The 20,846-nt window shown below is 42.0% G+C and overlaps 1 protein-coding gene across 1 annotated transcript in view; it reads left to right on the plus strand.

Moving 5' to 3' along the window:
- The first annotated feature begins 611 nt into the window (after nucleotides 1-611).
- The window catches only part of CMTM8 (CKLF like MARVEL transmembrane domain containing 8), a 35,334-nt gene continuing 15,099 nt past the window's right edge, over nucleotides 612-20,846 (plus strand). The window contains exon 1 of the mRNA XM_042806433.1: nucleotides 612-949. Coding sequence (XP_042662367.1) covers nucleotides 767-949 — 183 coding nt within the window. The 5' untranslated portion in view covers nucleotides 612-766. The remainder of the gene's footprint in view (nucleotides 950-20,846) is intronic.

A 20,846-nucleotide genomic window follows, 5' to 3' on the forward strand; every position in this document is an offset into this window, starting at 1 on the left:
TGGGTTGTTCAGAAGCTCCCAGCTAAGCCCCCGCTTCCAGCTCCGAGTTCCGATCCCCCCCAGCCTCTTGTCCCGTGCCCGCGGCGCTCCGCGGCGGTCCCTCTCCCGCCAGCGGGCCGCGGCCGAGCGACGGCAGCCGGCTGGGACCACGACCCTCGACAGTCGGAGCTGGACAACGACGTCAAAACAGCCGGGGCCGGACCCCCCCCCCAAACCTACGCTCACCCACGAAGCTACGGCATGGCTGCCCCTGAGGTGTTTTTTTCCACAGCGTGGCTGGCTCGGCCTAACTCCTCGGCCACGCTGGAAGCAGCCACGGTCCCCAGGCCTCCCTCTGTGTGTGTGAAAGTCCCGGAGGTCAGGATGCAGTTTCAGCGGGGCCGCTTCAGAGCGCCCTCCCCCAGCACCGGGGATCCCCCCGCCGGGGGTCCCCCCACCCCGTCCCCGGCAGCCGGTCCCTCAGCCCGTCCGTGAGGCGCCGGCCCCGCTCGCTCCCGCCCCGGGGGCAGCTACGGGTGGGCTGGGCGGGCGGCACCCGTCCCCTCCCTACCCCACCGGGCCCGCCTCTCTCCGCCCGGGGCCCGGCGCCGAGCACACCCTCCCCTCCGGCGCTGAGGCGAGGGGCTGCGGGCGGGCGCCGGGGCCACACAAAAGCGGTGCGCGGCGGCGCCTTTCCCGCCGCCCGTGAGGCGGCAGCCGCCCTCCGCCGCCCCCCCCCCCCCCCTCAGCCCTTCGCCCCGCCGTCCGAGCGCGGGGCCGGGCGGTGATGGAGCTGCCGGTGCCGCCGCCTCAGGAGCAGCAGCAGCCGCCGCCGCCGCGCCCTCGCTCCCACACGGTCACCACCACCAGCAGCTCCTTCACCGCCAACTTGTCGGCCAGCTCCAGCACCCTCGCCTACGACAGGGAGTTCCTGCGGACCCTGCCCGGGCTCCTCATGGTGACCGAGATCGTGAGTGACCCCGGGCGGGCGGCCCTGGCAGAGCCGGGCAGCGATGAGGGGCGGGGGGGCGGGGGGGGAAGAAGCCTCGGCCCGGCAGCAGGTTTTCGCTGTGGAAGGTTCCCGCTGTGGTTTGGAGGTTGGGGGCTGTTTTTCCCCCCCTCCCCGGTTCATCACCTGAGGCGGGGGAAGGGGCGAGGGGGGGGGGGGGTGGGGGCCACACGGCTCCTGTCCCGAGCAAAACTGTGGGACCAACGCAAAAGTTATCCCGGGCACATGCAGCCCGTAGTCTCCTGCGGTGTTTGTGGTGTCATCAGCTCTCGTGGCGGAAAAAAAAAGGAGTTTTGGCAGAGTGGGAACTGGTTTTTGGAGGCTTTTCTTTAACTATGTTGGTTGTACACGCTTCGTGCTTTTACAGCACACCAATAAGCGTGACGTGAGAGTTAATTGGGCAACTTACTTTCACTTGTAGATCAATAAAAAACAGTTCCTTACAGTCTTAGTGATTAGATACACCTGTGAAGTGCAGGATATGAATTAGCACCTCTTGGTTTTGGTAGTGATTTTATTTTTTGCTGGTATTTTGTAAGGTGGCAAACAAATTTATAAAATGGCCAGGCAGTATGGGGTTCAGTCACTCGCCTTGGTGGTAGGCAGTGAGCAACACGACACTGGGATCCCTCTCAGTGTGTTAAGCAATAGACACGGTTCATCTCTACTTACAAATAATATTTCTTTTAAGTCTGCTCATCTACACTATTCATAGTTAAGGAACTTAAAGAGCTGGCTGCCCCAACTAATTACTGAGTTTCCTGCGTGATGTTTTTGCTTTGATGCTGTTGGAAGGATTCACTTATCTGTCCAGATTCATTTTCAAGGCTTGAAAACATTGTGCTTCACCAGAGCAGTGGAATGACTGTTGGTTTTGCTGACTTCGGGGTTAAACTAACCAAGCGAAGCTTCGGGGTAACGTGGAGTGTAGGAGCTCTGGCAGGAACAGTGCTGGCGGAGCGAGGACGCGCGTTGGGCTGCCAGCCGCTGCCCGGGGAAGCGGTGGTGAGGGTGTGAAGCCAGAGCCCACTACCAGCTGGTACCTTGTATGCTGACATGGTTGGGAATTCTGGTCATCTTTACTGGGTGGGTGATAGTGGGCTTGTTTCCGTTGTTCAGCACAGGGAATGCTTCCCTGTGAGAGTTGTGGTAGATCTGTGAGTAAAGGTGTCGCAGTTTTTGAAAGGAAAGCTGCTTGCTTTTCCACTCGTTTTCAGCTACTAATCACAACAAAATTATGAACACTTCTTGTACTTTATCTGAAGAGTGATCCCACTGTAGATTTAGAGAGGTGCCCAAGGCTTTTCCCAAGCCCTGCTGGAATGTTGTATATTTAGCTTGGCTGCCAGTACTGCATCAGTTGCACTTACATTGAGCTATGTGGCCACAGGGCATGGACAGGCTCCTGCTTACTCTTTGCTGGAAGTGTGCTTTCTAGTTTGTGTTGACAGGTGGTGATACTACCTTCCTAAACAGGGTGATGATGGTTTTTAGGGGACTTTGTTTCCTATCAGCCATTCCTGAATCCTGGAATAATTATAAAATGATTCTTCAGCCACCATTTTATGATGCTTGAGTCCCTCAATATTGGCATTTAGAACCATTGGTTTAAGTTTCATAAGTACTTGATAACACATTTACCAGCTTTAGAAAGAACCTCAATGCTACCTGACTTCGTAGGCTAGTGTAGAGTTGTGTCTGCACTACAGGCTTCCACATACGTATTTTTATTGATCAACAGTATGAAGTTGTGCAGTTCCTGACCAACTAAAAGGATGCCATGGAAGTCTGTAATGTAGATGAATTTATACTGTTTTGTGATGATGTATTTGAGAGCACAGAGGATAATTTTAATACAAAATTGAAAACAGTAAGGAGCATACTACAGAAGTAGTGTATGCTAGATTACTGCCTTTGAAGAAATACTTGTGGTTCTTAACCCCACTTATTTTAAAGCAGGTAAAGTAGCTGTTCTGTGGAATTGAAGGAAAATAAAAGCATATTAGTGAATACCTTGATATGGTATTAACTGAAATAAAACCAGTGATTAAAATCAAATAAGTAGGTTTATATGTGTGTGTGTGTGTATATATATATACACACAGGTTTGGTGTTGGTTTTGTGTCAAACCTTTTCCAACAATTCTGCATGTTGGGGTTTTTTTCTGTTGTTGTTTGTTTGTTTGTTTGTTTTCCTGAGATAAAATGTGCTTTGAGAACATGACTAGCTTTACACAAGATCTCTATTTCAAAATTGGTTCTGCATGTTCAGCAGTAACAGAGTTATGTACCCTCAGTCAGTCAGTTCATACCAGTTGTGGTCATCCTTTATATATAAAAGTTGTGGCTTGCCTGCACAGATTGGCCCTTCAGCGTATTTCTGACCCTCAGTACTCAAGTCCCAGCTCACAGCATGATCCTCCTGCTGAGGAAGTGCAAACCTGCAAACGGGACAAACTCTTATGTGTGTCGTGTTTCAGTCTCAGGAGTTTGCAGCCTGATCCTTTTCAGTCTAAGCACCAAGCTTGGAAGAACAGCAGCTGTGCTAAGAGCATACCTTTGCTTCTGCTGCCCCTGCTCTGGAGACACTTGCAAGAAGGACAGGGAAGAGGACTGATGAGCAATATCTGTTACCATTGCAGCTACTCGGCTGTCAGACTCTCCGTTCGTTTGGATAGTATGCTAAAGCTAAGCTAGGGGTGTTAAACAACAGTGCTGAATGTTCGGAGAGTTTACACTGTGGGGCTGCATAAATATTTGATTATTGCCGCTGTCAGTCAGCGATGTGCATGCAGCAAGAGGAGTACAGTCTGTGTATCCGGGCTCTGAAACAGGAGCTCTCTTCTCTGTATAAGCAGAGGGCAAATCAGTGTTATTCTTCAACCAGGGAGAATGGAAAAGCACAAAGTTACCACATAAATTAAATCTTTCAGTCCCTTAAATGAAGGATCTTGATCAGGTTTTGCTCTTACCTCCCTAGTTTGGTTGTTGTGAAGGTGAATTAACTGCTGTGTGAATTTCCACGTGCACTGGTAATCAGCCTACTTCTGCACAGAGGCTGTGGTTTAATGACACAGTAAATTCAGCTTAACGGCTCCTAGTGAGAGTTTCTTTCCAATGCTGCAAAACGCTGGACTGCTATTAACTCGGTCTGCTGTTTCCAAATTGTTCAAAATGAATTAGCTTTATAAAGACAGTTTTTATGATGGAAAAGGTATTATCTGTCCTTTACATAGCTGCTTTAAAGCCAGCATAAATGTGGGATGAGGTTGACTGTGCATATTCAGCAGTAATGGAGTCAGGTACTCAGACCTGGTTCAGCTTAATTTTGTAATGCCATTTGGTCTATCTCTTCACACATCCAGTATGAGCGAACAGAACTGCAGCCTGAAGTGTAGGTTAAATTACCTGGCGCTGACAGATTTCCATTGCCTTCTCTGTCTGCCTCTGGGACCAGAGAGATGCAAGGTATCCTGTCACTCACTGGGAAGGAACTGGGGGCGGTTTATTTTCCGTGCAAAGAGCAAAATAGAAAATGCCACTGGATTTTTGAGAGGCTGTTGGGAACTGGCATGAAACACAGCTTTGGTGTGTGGAAGCTTATCCAAATTATTTATATACAGAACTAATGATGCTTGCTGAACAGGGCAGGGACTTCTGACTTGGGAGACTTGGATTCACTGGCCTTAGTTGTCCTGTGACTACTGACAATGAATTTATCTGCATCTCTCTAACATCTCTGAATGACTTCTCTGTCCACGGAATATGGATGCAAATATTTGTAAGGCACACTGAGATCTGTTGGTGAAAAAGAATATATAAGACATGAGTGGTGTTACATAGTCTTTAATTCAGATGTCAATCACAGCAGTACAAATAAATCGTATAGAAGATAGCTGATACTTATTTCTGTAGTGTAACACATACACACGCACGGAGGATTTATAGTTTCAAAAGAAACAAGTACAGCGATTTCCAGAGATGTAGTTTGAGTGTTTCTGTGCTGTATAATGATGGCCCAGAAACATTATCTATTTGTCTTCCTAGGAATTTTTATGGCCAAGATAAATGATGGTTGGTGATACCTTCTCAGAGCTTTAAATCAGCTTCTCAAGTCAGGCATTATGGATCACTTTGTAGAAGTGGAGAGTTTGGTGGTTGCTATGGATGTAGTTATAAAAATATTTACTTTCTAGCACGATGACATTGATTCCTTCAGATTGCTGCTTCACACCAGTGTGTTGCTAGATACAGTCTCTTGTAAAACTTGCCCTGCTAATTTTAAGGCTTGTGATGGCTATTTGTCCTTAACAAAAACAAATACTACATAGCTTGGAAGGGTTTGGAAGGTTGTTACACTGCTGCTGCTAGTGAGATCTTGTGATGGTGTAAATTTTAGTAAATTGTTATTATAGTTGCATTTCTTCATGCTGTTCTGCTCAGATTATTCATTGAGTGAAATGCCCGGAATAAGATAAAGAGTTGGAAGTAGAAGACTGATAGGAGGTTATTTACATGACTGGCACCACATAAATTTATGGTTTGAATTTACATTTCTGGACAATAAAAATAATTTTGATCAGTGTTTCGTTACTCAAATGTAAGACCTTTGAAGGCCTAATTCAGAAAAGAAATGTTGTTGAATTTGTTTATTCTGGTAGATTGGTGAACCTCAGAATGTTAAATAGATATTGAAAGTTCTGTCATATTGAAGATATTGAGGTTACCAAAACCAGAACAACTAGATGTGTTCAAATGCTTTTCAGTAGGCTTTCCCCACCTTTTTCTTTTTTTTTTTTTTTCCTGAGCGATACATCAAAACCTTCTTCAGATATTCAGGTTGTGAATTAAGTTAGCAATAAAATCACATAAATGTGAAGAAAAACAGAAGTAATACAGTGAAAAAGCTAAATGACAAAAATTGTACTTATTTTTTAAGCTCTCCTTGCCGTTAGCTTTTTCTTTTCGTCTTATGCCTTCTCTGACTGCGGTTCAGAATTTTGTGTATAGATCTCATGCTCCTCCTGCACCCCCAGTTCTTGGAACAGTCTGCAGAAACACAGAGGGAATTTAATAAAAACCCCTTTCCTCACCTGAGTACCAGCGATACTTTCTCTTCTATCAGGAACAGTAGAGATTTTTTCTTTTTGTTTTCTTCTTATAATGAGATTTTTACTCCTGTCAGTGTCTCTGCTTGTATATACTTGACAACACTGAGGCATCTTCTGATGTGTTGAACTAGTTCTTTGCCTAGAGAAGATGTACATAAGCATGGTCTTAAAATTATTCAATTTAAATTATTGAGTGAAAAAAAAAAAAAAAGTATCCAGTACTAGTCAGTCACTTCATCAATAGCTTCATCTTCCTGTGCATGAATAAGAAAACATGCAATATAAACTCTAAGCTCTCTCCTTTGCTCTTGATCAGACAAAACTCTCACTGACATCAGGTTTCAGTTCTCCCTTTTTTAGGTGGTGTGCTAACCCGTAGTGTAACTGTCCTTACCGTAGTGGATACACACATCTATATGATTTCCATCTTCCTCTAGGATCATATAATTGTTTAAAGTTTTGTTTCCTTAAAGGTCTGGACAAGGCCGGGGTGTTTCCTTTGAAGAGAGAACTGCTTGAGGGGCACACAAGAAAACAGAAGCTTTGGGAGGTGGTGTCTGGGATGTGCTCCAAATGTAGATAGAAGCAGTACTAATACTGCTTGGTAAGACTGACATGGTAAGAGGCTGAAAATGCCTCTCAAATTGAATGCAGGTACTTTACAAAAGGTCAAAAATGCCAACTATTCTCAATACCTCAAGGTTAAGGTAGGAGATGTCTTCGTGAGAAGAATGCTTTAAAGACATACTTAAATACAGGCTTTGTCCTTATATATATTTATAAATAAATGCATGTATTTTTTAGCTTAGTTTTTCTTATGGATAAAGTACCTATTGTAACAGCATGATATTTCTGCACTTGCTTCTGTTTCAGTTCCAAGAAAGCAATAGAAACTCTTGACCTTGCAGAGGGGACCAAGCCCTCGTTTCTGGTCAAATACCAAATAGATTTTAATGTTCATCAGACCTTTGGTGAGGTAGTTCATGTGGCCTGAGCCAGTTCCTGTGGAAGCTGCTGGCACTGATTCACCTGCCTCTGAAAGAAGTGGCTCAGGTATGGAGTTTTACTGACTTGGATCAGTCCTGGGTGTGACTGCATTTTTGCCAAGTTAGAGTACAATATTGAGTGTTTACACAGTTCGTTTTTGCAAGGTAGGGGTGTGCAGATGGTGCTGATGCAACCGCACATTTGATGAGACAAAAATCTTCAAGGCAAAACAAAACCAGTTTCAGCAAATTGGTATCATTAGAGGGATGTTGTCCCAGTGGTTTGTTCTGGGCAGCTAGAGTGTTTCTGGTGCACTAAAATCGGATTTAGAGCAGAGGTGAACTAAGTAAACATGGTATTGGTCAGCAAGATATTGTCAGTCTTTGGATATATCATAATCTAGTTACAAAGAATAAATCTACTGAAAAATTCTAGATGTAGGCCTGGAAAGAGGTCATGTGGGGAGCAGCGTCTCTGTTCATACTCTGCTAATTGCTGTTTGTGTTTAGCTGATGCCCTGATGTGCAGAACTTGAAAGGAAACCTGTCAAGGACTTCTTCATACCTGAAAGCAAGACTGGTTTGTATCGTCTGCTTCAAATGTGACTGCTATGTCCAGGCCTGGATTTAAATATATTCAAGGTAACACTGTTTTTCACGGAATCCATTTATTTAGCCTGGAAGCTGTACAGCCACTAACAGGGTTCCTTTTTTTTTTTTTTTTTTTTTTTTTAACTTTGTGTGTATAGTGATTACATGAAAAAGTCTCTTTAAGTATTTCAGCAGCATTTGCTGTCTTCATTCAACAGTAGTGCTATTCCCAAGGCTCCTAAAAGCAGGTAATAGCTGGAAGTGGCAGCACAGTTTTGGGAAGTGTGAGGAACTATAGGAGAAACTTCAAAATGGAGACACAGAGAGTGTTGCAGTCGGGAATTAAGGATTGGGATCAGGAGGACAGGCAAAAAAACCTCCAACAAAAAGAAAACCTCTGCAATGTGTCTTTGAAATGACACTTCAACTGATAAAATCAGCCTCGGTTGTCTCCAACTGGAGACAGCCACTGTAGGGCAGACTGACAGGGATCAGGTGAGGGGAGGGTGAGTCTGTGCTTGGATGCCTGTTACTACTGCTGTACATTGGAAAGCATAAACAAATGCAAAGTTGTCCTTTACAGGCTCAGAGCACAACTGTGATATGTGTTGGGGAGGGTGGTGCTTTTATTCAATCCTTAGAGGGTAAAGGAACGCCCAAAAATGACAGCGTCTGCACTGATTTGGTTTTAGTTTAATTTCTAAACCGTTAAGTACCTTGCTACCAGTAACTTGCTGTTTCAAAGAGCTAGCGCGTCTATAGGCACATACAAAAAAAACATTAAAAAAAAAAATTATAGCTGGAGGCCTTGGAAATTAAGAAGCACCAGAATTCATGTTCACCCTGGCAGTATTGGTTTGGTATTGGATTGTGTGCGGTTGCTGGAATCCAGTCACAACCTGCGTGATCACATTATTTTTATCAAGAAATGTCTGTCACAGTCCTTGCACAGGAGAGTGTTGCTGTGAATGACTGGGATATTGTGCATACAACGTTGGAGGAAGCCATGTCCAGCGTAAGGAAAGGAACTATTCAAAGAGAAAGGATGGTCTCTTGGCCAATTGCTTCCTTGGAAAATTTGATTTTTATCTTCTGCTTGCACTGTAGTGTTCCTATGGGATGCTAGATAAGGCAAGTAAGCTTTATATTTCAGCGTGCTCACTTTTCTCCTTGTTTTCTGGATACCAGTTTTGGGTCTGAGGTGCAAAAAAAAAAGATTATTTGCAGTTGTAGCTGAAGTCAGTAGGAGCTATGTGCTGAATAGGCAAAATGCAGTGCCATATTAAGTGTTGTGGGGAAAAAATAGTTTTCCATTGAAATTTGAAAAGGATTTTGACCTTAATTTTAGTGCACTGCCTGTTAAATTGGGATACCATACTTCCTTATCTCATAGAGATGTGTTTAATAGTTTACTAATGACCTGTGAGATAATTTAGATAACGAAGTACTTTTAAAGAGCCCAAGCAGATACAAAGCTCTGAGCTGCATGCAGGGAGGGAGTAAACAGGCCACGCAAGTAAATAAGCAGAAAGCAAAATAGTGGAAGGCATTAGTTCTGAAGAAGGCTCTCCCTCCTCCTGCAGTATGCAGGTGATGTTGTGGAGAAGGGGAAAGTATGTGGTCATGTAATTACAGACTATACCATAGTACATACCTAACTAATGATAGAATTAAGATGTGTGAATAACTGATTTCCAGCAGTGTTGCATAATTATTGGAAGTATCTCAACGTATGTTTGTGCCTGTCTCTCTTTCGTCCACTCTTCTGCCTCTTTGTGCCAAGTCCTAGTTTTCTAACTCTCTCAGTTGTGGGGTTTGGTTTTCTGTCTCTTCATTCCTTCAAGCCTTCTTGCCTGGCAGCTCAGGCCAACTTGCTGAAGGCCTGCTTGCACAATCTTTATCCAGTCTGTTCTTCTTCAGACTTAACACAGACAATCAACGTAGAAGATGCAGCTCCTACTGTAAGAATTTGGCAAAATGGGGTCTCAGGGAGAGGAGGTGTGAAGTAACAGGCTATGCTCAATATGAGACATCCATCTTTATTGGGTTCATAAAGCTGTAGGTGGACAAAGCTATGAAAAATACTGTAGTATGTTAGAACAATGTTAGAAATACCGATAGTGATACAGTGATTTAGGAGGTTATTGGTGATTACTGTGACATACTCGGTTCTTGCATTGTGGAAGGTGCTTTCTTTTAAGTAAACAAATGCTTTTGGCTCAGCCATAGACATAGAACAGGTTGAACAGTCTTGGGTTTTGTCAGACCTTCCACAATCTTCTGATGTCCTCAATGAACAATTTTTAGAAAAAGGCTGAAAAGTTCTTCAATAGGGGAAATTTGGGATGCGTGGAAAAGCGGGATCTCTGTTGGGATTTCTGATTGATATTTCGAAGCCTTGCTGTGTGCATAAGCCGTGTTCATTGGACAGTGCAATACAGTTACAATTTATTTACTGTTTTGTATTACCAGTTGACCTCCAAGATGAAAATGTTTCTCCTTCCCTGTGGTGTTACTAAGATATAGCACAGTCCAAATGAATACGTTATTAGTGTTCTTTTTTTCTTATTATAATGCACAGAAAAATGTATAAAACCAGTTTTGAACCTATGACACAGGCCTACACAACTATAATTGAATGATGAGACTTGCCAAGAGGGGAATGATGATAAATAACATTTTATGTTACTAATTACATCTTCATTGTTCCGTTTGGTATATTTAAAGAATTTTCCCTGTTTATCTTCTCAGCAAAAAGAGGAGGAAACAGCCAGGAGAATAAGGTTTCCAAACATTTTGTGCAAACTTAGGATTTCTTTCTAGACTTTAGCAATCATGAAACATGACCAGACACTTGTACAAAGAACTTGACATTCTCTTTATGCAGTAACAGAGACTTATCTAGCAAATGTTTGCCTGGAGTAAGCAAGTCAAGATAATGTGTTAAAGGTGAGATGGGGTCTCTTAGAAAGCAGTTTACCAGGTCAAGTTAACATTAAATTGAGTATACAGCAATAAATGAGATGGAATCCTCTAAGATTGGTTACATTTGATTTTCACTTTCTTATTAAGCTGAACAGTGGAATGCTAGCCTCAGAAAACATGGAAAAAAAAAAAAAACCACTAACACAATACCCAATCCAACCCACCCTAAACTATGATTGAAGTAATTTTCACTTTAAAAGAATAGCTTTATTTCAGATGCCTCTTCAATTTAGGTCTTGGTTTTAAAAAAATAGTGAAGTGTATTTTAAAAGAACACTTAATTTTCACTTGTGGTGGTTGCTGTTTCTGTAAGATTACATGGACGATGTACACAAACAAGAAGATGACCCTGAAAAGAGGTGCACATAGAGTACAGATGAGTTGATGGGAATGAAATCAGGTTAAGATCTAATGGACACAAACAATATTGTTATGGAGAGGCTATAATGATAGATGCTATTAAAACCTGTTGCAAATTTCCCATTGACTTCAGTCATCCCAACACAGCTGCACATGAAATGAACGTGAAAGCTTCCCTACGGTGAAGGCTGTACACACCAGTGGGCCCTTATATTGTTTGTTGGGCTCTTAAAGATCAGCAGCTCCTTCCTGATAGTCATTTCCTATCCACTTGTTAGCATTGCTAAGGGGGTGGCTCTGTTGTTCCTTCCGTTCAGTGCCAAAGAGAAGTGCATGCCCAGAAACTTTCCCCACTTGTTTCTTTTGCCAGCTCCATGGATTAGGCTAATAAAAGAGATCACCTCCCTTAAGACCTTTCCTCTCCAATACCCCTGTGCGGACTACTTACTGTCAAATTAGCCTGAGATTAGGAGAAGCCTAATTAACGCTTTTTACCTTTGTCATGTTGACCTGCTGTGCTAAAATTGACTTTGGGAAAATGAAAGGCACAGTTAACTCATTTGTTACCAAGACTACTCCCCCCACACCCCCCCATTCCCAAAACACTGTTGTGAAACCCATTTGTTTACCTGTTTCATATGTGCAGGTTTTTTGGCTTCAACAGAGTTGCTGATAGATGATAAAAGGGGAAGCTGTGCAGATCCATTCCTCAGACATGCCCTTTTATAACCCAAATGTCTAATTTACCTATTCCTTTAAAGCTCCCTGTAGTCATGTATCCCACAGTACGAGGAGATACCTTATTTCACGATGAAGCATTGGTCATTTTGTTATATCCACATTGTTGTAACCTCATGATACTATTAAATCCTAGGTGTCAAAACAGCTCAATATCACAAATGTCAAGCTAAACATGTTTCTTCAGTGCAACAAACGAGTGTGTCCCATAGCTTTCCTGCCTTATCACTGGATTATCAAATGACATATGCCTTCTCCTGTATCAAAGGCAAATCACTATGCATGCTGTGTTATTCCTTTTCCATTTGTGTGAACTAGCAAAGCTCCCAGCTAGTGATGTGTTTCAGTGGCCTAATTCCTTTCTGCTTTTGGGTTTTATCTGCTAAAACCTGTAATATTGTCAGTAGTAGGAGATTACATTACATTCCTCTGTGTTTGTGCATAGTTCGTGATAGTGGGCTGCATTTTTGAGGTGTGTGGATTTTGGACATTTTGATACAGCAATAGTTGGTAGCTTAAACAAAGGAGTACCTGCAAAATAGAACTTCTGTCGTAAGGTATTTTTTTTTTTCTTTTTTGGTTTTCTAAAGAATTTCACTTCTTCCATTTGAATTTTCCCTCTTTGATTTGAAACTAGTAATATCATGCTCTGGGGGAAAAGACGTACTAAATATCTCTGACTGCACACAGACTTTTTAAACAAAAAGCTGCCATATCACTGTGCAGGTTTATGGCTTTCCCTTCCCCCCTCAGTGGGAAAACAGGAACTTCTGAGTGGGAGGTAAATAGCTGAAATACTCAACAAAGAGTATCTGAACAAAGACTGGTAACACCTCTTTATTATATCTGCGTTGTTGTCATTCTAGGGAAGAAAATGCTGAGCAGAAGAAAGTTGTGATCCAAATCCGAGGAAGGAGAAAGGGGAAAAGGTGTGGAAGTTAGCTAAGTAAATATAGTTTAGCTGGTTGTGTATATTAGGATGGTATAATACAAACAGAACTACATGAAGAAGCTTGGGCTTTTCAGGAGAACCACTCGGGTGGGAAGGGAGCCTGCTGCCAGCGCAGAATGTGCCCTCAGCCTGTCACCCCTCAGCTCCCTGGCTTTTGCCTAGAGCTCTCCTCCTCATAACTTTGGCTTGTGTGCTGCATCACTTGCTGCTGATAAATTGCAGGTCAGATGCAGATAGCCTTCGACAAAGTCGGTTGCCGCGTTTTTGGCTATGGGTACTGCCCACTGCCTGCCGGGTCAGGTCCTGGCAGCCTCCTCTGAACCAGCAGCTGACCCAGTCACAGATCCCATCGCCTTAAACAGTGATGAACTGCGACCCGAGCGCTGCAGAGGCGGTTGACTGGTAAGCAGTTGCAAGTCTGGTCCTGATGGCTGACAAGGTGACTGCCCTCTGGTCGCCTAACTCATCTGCCAGTGGTTGATGGTGTAGTAGCCTTCTCATCTCTTCTCACAGTTTAATCTATGCCTATGCATGAGGCCGCTCCCTGAGACAGAGCCAGTGTCCTGATCTGCTGACTCAGCTTCCATAATAAAGGGAATAGGGGGAGGTTGGATGGGATGGAGAGCAAGCAGTGCTTATATTTTAGGCCAATATTTTGATCTCATACTTAAGAGGTTTTTTTCCCTGAATTTTAGGACAGAATTCTAGCCTGTGCTATGACTGTGGGTATATTTTCCTAAATATGTCTGGAGATTGTACCAGTTTTCAGTCTAACAACATGCTTCTCTCCCAGAGGAAAGTGCTGTGCCTGCAGTGGAGCTAGAGGAGAATGTATGGGGGATACCTTTCTACTAAGAGGTGTAATTGCTCTAAACACTTCTCTTTCAAGCATGGGAGATCCCCTGTAGTTTGCAGCAGTTCTGACATCTGTGAACTGTATTGGAAAGATCAGATTTGGAGAGAGAAATGGAATTGGGTATGCTTGAAACCCCAAATCTACTAGCTGTATTGTGGAGACAGTGAAGCATAAGTGCAAGCAGTTAGATCAGCAGCTAAGAAGAACTTGTTCCTGCTTGTTTCTTGACTGTTCTGTGTTTATGTATTACAGGAGGCAGATACAGAAGTTCTGATTTCAGACTGGTAGCTCTTGAATGCAGACAGCTGAAAAGGTGTCCGTATCTTGCTGTTCACTGCGGTTCACAGTTCAGCATATGGTGATACCCCCAGACCAATCATTTGTTCACCTTGGATATGCTGGGCAGTTAAGTATGGTAATTCAGGAGCAGCTTTGTGTGCAGTTACCCTTGCAGGGCAGCAACTTTTGGCAGAAAAGCAGAAGAGACATCTGAGGGACATGAAACCATTTCTGCTCACATGCCTACATCTGAATAAGCTAATGTCTTCAGGCCTTGGAATTGTTTTTTATTGATTGGAGACTTTTTTTCCCTTGCACTAGAATGCTGACATTTATAGTCGGTTGTTCTGTTCTTTGTTTACACAAGGCCCATTGAAGCAGTTGGAGAACATTATACCCTGCCTCACACACAGGCATATATACTTAATTTATGATTTTGGCAGTTTGAATTTCAAGTGTCAGGTATCCCATGGAGCTTTTTAATTTGTTCTCTGATGCTGCATACACCATTTGAGTATTTATTATGGAGAACAGAGAGGCTGTGGGAAGTCCTACAGACTTTTTTCTTCAGAACCTTAAAAATAAAGTTGTGGAGCATGGTAACAAGGACTTATCTGAAAGCATGACGGATCTGCAGTGTCTTTTTACATGTTTGTCCAATTAATTTTTTTCCTTTGGCATTAATATTTTCACTTGCATATAATTCTTCGTCTTAAAGTTGCTTTTGTACCCTAAACTTCTCTGCAAACATCAATTGTGGGACAGTGGTAACAACCCTTAGATCTCTGAAAACTTAATTTTGGATTTGCCCTTTTCCCAATTCCTTGAAAGTAAACTCTTTCTACTACTACAATTAAAAGAAAAAAGAGAAAGGAAAAAAGGAGGGGGTGGGGGAAGCAGAGCTCGTTGTCAGAAGCAATGTCAGTATTTGTGATTATCTCTTGTTCAGTTGTGTCCTGTCAGCAATTTTAAATAAGGCTCTTAGTACAAAGTTATCTTTGATGTATCAATGACAGATGGAGATTTCAGAAAAGGACATGCCTGGAAACTGACTTCAGACAAATTCAGATGAGAAGTGGAGCTGAGGTTTTTCAACAATGAGAGTAGTAGGCACTATGGCAGCTTATTTAAAAGACCAGATGAATCTTATCATTTCAGTGTCTGTGCCAAGACATCATCTCTTTCCAAAAAACATGTTGTAGGTTAAAATCTTTATACCATTGCCCACATGGCAAAAATGGTCCTTTCTTGACTCTGAAGTCTGTGGGCACAAATGCCTGCAGAAAAGCACATGCAAATGTTAAATATTTATAGGCATGCTGTTCTTCTATGTTGTTAATGCAAAATGTATTCAGAAGGAAAACAATTTTGTCAGAGGAGGAAGAGTTTTTTTCAATTAGATACGTCTACAGTGTATGGATCAGTCTTTGTAAAATCCTTAATCCTTACCTAAAAACATGGGTAATGGTTCCTGGGGTTGGACTTCTATATTTGGGACTCAAGAGAGAAATAATCTAGAGGTACCTAAGCATCTAAATAGGCAGACAGCAACAAATCTGGATGCAGACTTATCTTCTCATGTCTTCTGTTTGTCAGGTAAGGGGAACTGTTTCAACTGTTGGTGACTAGAGGATTTTGTCTCACATTGAGAAAAAATTCTGTATTGTACAACACCGTTTTCTGTGGTGTTCAGTTGGAAATTAAAAGATATTTTATTAAAAAAAAATAAAAAAAAAATTTTTTTTTGAATGAGCAGTTAACATTTTCCTCATGTTTAAATGAATGTAGAATGCAGCAATGGGCTTTCTTGGCAGATACTCTCTTTGATTTTTCCATTGCATCATATCTGGCTTTACAATTGTGTGTCTTAACTACAGGGCAAAATAAAAGTTATTCCCAAAGAAGTAATAAGCTTTCTATTTTAATATAACAGCTAAGATTTGTGAAACAATGCTGTGTGTCCGCTAATTATAGGCATCTCTATTTACATGGCCTAACAGGAAGGTGGAGATGTAAAAATAGCAACAAAGAGCCAGTGACATTATTAATAAAGCAGCTGTATACAGCATTGTTCTCTTGAAGAACATAGACACCATTTAAACAAAGTGGACTACATAAATAATCAGTCATAATTCATAAGTAACCATTGTTAGGAATTCTCTTTTAAAAATAGTTCACCTTATTAATGTACAAATGATGGCAGAATGACTGTGTGGGTGTGTGTACTTTACATGGACACATGCACCAAATGTTAAAAGTAACTTGCACAGGTCATTGCCATTTATTGAGAAGCTGGTATTTTTCTACCCTCAGGAACTGTATCCCATCAGGGAACATGGCAGAAAGGAAGATAGTGCTATAAAACTTCTTCCAAAGGACAAGTTTGTATATAGATAGAAGAGGCAAGATCAAGGTAGAAGAACACTTTTGGCTTATATGAGTTTATTAGAACAAAAGAGCAAACCCCTGTTACCATTGTGTTCCATTAAGAAATAATGGTATTTGTAGGAATAAAAATAACAAGTAGCCACATTGGGGAAGACACATTCAGACAGACATATATGACCCTGTAGCTTTTGAACTCAGAATCTACTTCTGAGCTTTTCCAGTTTAAGTAATAAAAAAAAAGGATATTACTGACAGTTAGAGATTACTGAAGCTAATAGTATTTTTTCCTAATTTTTCTATGCAAGTGAAATAATTTCCTCACAATGTACTTCCAAAAATATGAAAACAAACATGTATTCAGTGTATGCAGCAGGCTAAACTTGCGCACTTACAGTTTGTATGTGTGCTTTATAAAGGAGAAACCATATTCAGAGCTATACAAGGGCTATACCATGGTCTTTACCTCTAGAAATACATCTCTATTACTTGACTTGATAGCCTGTGGCCCTTCTCAGAAAAGCTCCCATATGCTTGTGAACCAGGCACAATTTTGCACAAACAAAAATTAGCATGTTAAGCTTATCATCTGCCCCACCCAAGAAACAACCCCCCAAGACCCCTAAACTCAGAGGGGGCAGACCCTATCCCACAGCTGAACTGCAGCTGAACTCCTGAAACCCTTTCTGTCATCAATTGAAATTCTTGTTAAATGTGACGAAACGTCTTCCTTTGTCCAAATCTCAGCTCTCAAGTCTCAAAATAAGAATTCAAAAAGCCTGCCAGTATGGTTTTTTTTTTTTTTTTTATTAATTTAAATTGACGCATAGAAGTACTGCAAGCCCTTTTAAGTGCTTCCACGAAGTAGTTGATGTTCCCTACTAATACGAACTCTCAAATCTGCACATTATTTTTTAGTATGAAGATCTTCTAGAATTGAAATCGTGGCATTGTATGAATTTGATGATGGGACTCATCACAAATCAGCTCAATGAATTACCCCTGTGTCTCATGTAGGTCATATAAGATATATTTTTGCTTCTCTACTGCTTATACAGGGACAGGACTGTTAGGGGACCAACTTGTGAATGTTACTTCTTGAAAAAATCCACTACAACTTTTACTCAGAGCTCTAAAACTCATTAATATGTGAACATTAAATACAAAAACATTAAACCTTGTAGTTTCACCTAACTTGATGATTTATAACCAGGCTTTTGAAAAGAAAAAATGATTGGAGTATGGAATTTATTTGCTAGTTTTAAATCTGAAGGTGTTTGTACCAAATCTTCAAGTTTTTCCCAGAAAAACCCACATCTAGATGCTGCACAAAAGCAAACACTAGGAAACAAAGAAATATGTATCCTCTGCCATGTGTGTCTCCCTGTGACTATTTTGCTTTGTAATTGTCTGGTTTACAATTCATACTTGAAAGCAGCATTAAGTGAAAATTTCTGCAGAAAGTAAGTGCAAAGTCAGATTATTTTGTATATGGATCTAATATATTATTACTTTACATTTTCCTTTCTCTGCTGCTGAAGAGCAAAGCATAGCAAGAATTCCAGTGAGTAATTCTCAGCTCCATGATACCGCGGTGTTTGCTGTAGCACTACCACTTCTCCCAGCTCTGTCAGGAAACTGTGGAGACAGTGAATTTGAAATCAACAGCGTTGCTGCACAATAGAGAAGTATTTCTTTTGGGGAAATGCTAGGTGGTAGGAGTAATCCCTGCCGCAGCTGGGCCTTGCTGAAGCGAAGGAAAAGGGAGCAGCAGTGGCAGCATTCCTTTTATTCGCATCCCTTACGATTGCTAGGTAAGAGGCTGGGCGGTCTCCTCCTCGCATTGGGGTCACATTTAGAGATTAAGCACTGTGGAGGCCGTTGCCTTCCAACTGTTTCACCTTGTGCCCTTCCGGAGAGGTGAGTAAGTGCTTTTTAGGACAGGCTGTTTGTCTTCGGTGGCGTTTTGCACCACCCCTCTTTATTTTTATATTAAACTGTGGCCCCGATGGAGCCACTGATAGCAGTAACCAGTGCCCTGCCGGTCAGCTGCAGCAGCTCAGGGGCTGGTTGCAGGTCTTTCTCCTGACTGACCCGGGACGGGCACATCACACTGTGTTCTGCATAAAGGTACTTTCATCAGATAATGGAAAATTATGGGCAAAGACGAGGCTGTCTTCTGCTGCAGCCATGTAGATAAAATGATGGGTTAGCATTGTGTTAGCAAGGGTGCATAAGTTAATATATGCACAGTGCACAGTAACCTATATAAAGGTCTCTGTGTGTGAAGATCCTCAGGCAAAACACAAATGTTAAGTTAGAATTTGCAGGCGTCAGTAAACAGTAGTATACTCCTGAATGCAGCCCTCAAACCTTCAAGCATTTAATGTGGAAAGTGCCCTGGGACAAGGACCAATCTTTGTGCTTTGTACACATTTTAATGACCTATTAATGATCAACCACTGCTCTGCTGAAAAGATTGATTTTATGGTGATATAACTCTAACCAGTTTCTTCACCATTGCTTGAGATTATTCCTTGTAATTCTACTTTCAAAATAAATGGTATATTGATGTGGCATGTAGTCATCCCATCCTATTCTGTTAACACTTTTGCACCTTCCAGTACTTGGTTGCCAGAGTCTCCTGCAGGAAAGTAAGGCAAACTAAAACCAGAGGTTAGTCATGGTGGTTGTAATGGATCTGGTCAGTGCTCTGTTCAGTCCAGTATTCAGTATCTGATAATGACTGATACTGAAAACTTAGGGAGGTGTGTAAGAAAGAGCACATATGACAAGATTCTTTTCTGCTGTAGCAAACTGCACATTTAAGAATTTCTAGAGCTGAAGGTTGCATCTTGGTGATCATGTATATAGGTATTCCATACAGACAGGGCTGACCTGTCTTCCAGGAGTGTGTATGATGTTTCCTGTGGGGATGGATTCTGTAATTTGGTTATGTACTGTTTTTTTATTTCTTCATGATTTTTTAAAATACCACTTCTTTCTGTTTGTTTTTCAATGTTCTGCCTGATAATTTAGCTGAATGTTTCTTGTGTTGCGAATCCTAATCCAGTCCTTGTTCCCTTCTTTATGCCACCTGCCATTCTGCAGAATTCTGTCACATCCTCCTTCAGTCTTCAATAGAAAATTGGACTCATCTTTTCTCCAGCATTAACTGTATTTTCTTGCAGGAGCCATTCTCTGTGCCTTCCATAATCCAGCTGAATCGTTTTAGAAATGAGAGAGAGGAATGAATGGAACATACTCAGTGTGTGGGTACACCATTGATTTATAAAGCACTGTGATATGTTCTGTCTGGTGTTTTTTTATGAGTTCCTAATCATCTGTTGTGAGGTTTTTGATCACATGGGACAAAATTTACAACACAAGCACAGTGTTGCTTCTTGTTTACCTTCTGAATATCCACTACACTACCTCTAGTTATTTTTTTCAGACAAAACTTCCTAAGAAACTGTAGGAAATGAACTTTTTTGTAGTGATTTAACGTTTTTGATGGAAGATGGAACAGTCTGTGTTTTCCAGCAAATATCTCTTGCTTTTTTAATTTAAGCTACCTCCTTTTGATCTGTTACTGGCATTAGCTCCGGTCTCACACATTCCGCACATATTTCTCAGGTGAAGCAATATGTGAGCGTTGTAATATGCTGTTGGGATGAATAGTATGGTTTCCTTACTCTCCCACCTGCAAGTTATTTTTCTCAGCTGCCAGGTGCCGTGAGCCAGAGTACCATATCACAGAAGACTCCCCACGCGTGAGTTGCAGTATGGTCAGTGGAGGCTAGAGAAGGAGGAGTACCTTTGTGATTTATTCATTTTAGTGGACGATAGATTTATTAAGGTAATGTGAAATTGGTATGTGCTACTGCATTCTGCTTAGGTACTATTGTCTTTATGCCTCGGCAGCACTGCAGTATTGCAATAACCGTTTTGATTAGAAAAGTAAGTTTCCCGTTTTCGTGCCAGCTGCTAACTGCCTCCCTCTCCCTGCTCTTCCCAACGAGACTTTTTGGGCACTCCTGCAAGCTGGCTCTGCCTCGCAGTGTGAATCCTGTTGTAAGTGCAGGCCGATACCCTTATTTACACATGCCACAGCCGGTTCAGTACATCCTGACTGCATGGCTGATCTGGATAATGAGCGTCACGGTCTGAACATTAGGACTAGCCTTTCTTTACTGACTTGGGTGTGGGGAGGTCTGGTCCCTGTTGTGGTTTTTTGTTGTTGTTTTGTTTTGCTTTATTTTTGGCAGAGGCAGCCTTGGACTCTTTCCTGGGGAATTGGGGTAGGCGTGGAGTTCTGTGGAGCTGTGAGAAAGGCACTGGAGGTCCGTCAACTGTTGAAGGGCTTGGTCTGAATTCTCACTCCGGAATAGGTGCGCTCCCTATTGAATGAAATGTCTGCCACTGGGGTTGGCCCATTTCAAGTCTGGGTCAGGAGGTTTTTTCCTGTGTGGCTTACAATAGGATTTGGACTAAACTCTTGAGTAAGAGAGTTCAGTCTTTAGTGAAGACATGCTTCTGGAGCATATTTTGGCACGTGCTGCTTCCAGCAGTTTTCTTTCTTAGGAAATCTATCTTAAAAAACAACTCTGTGGGGG

The sequence above is a fragment of the Tyto alba genome, unplaced genomic scaffold (genome assembly GCF_018691265.1).
Source record: "Tyto alba isolate M040663 unplaced genomic scaffold, T.alba_DEE_v4.0 Super-Scaffold_46, whole genome shotgun sequence".
NCBI lineage: Eukaryota > Metazoa > Chordata > Aves > Strigiformes > Tytonidae > Tyto > Tyto alba.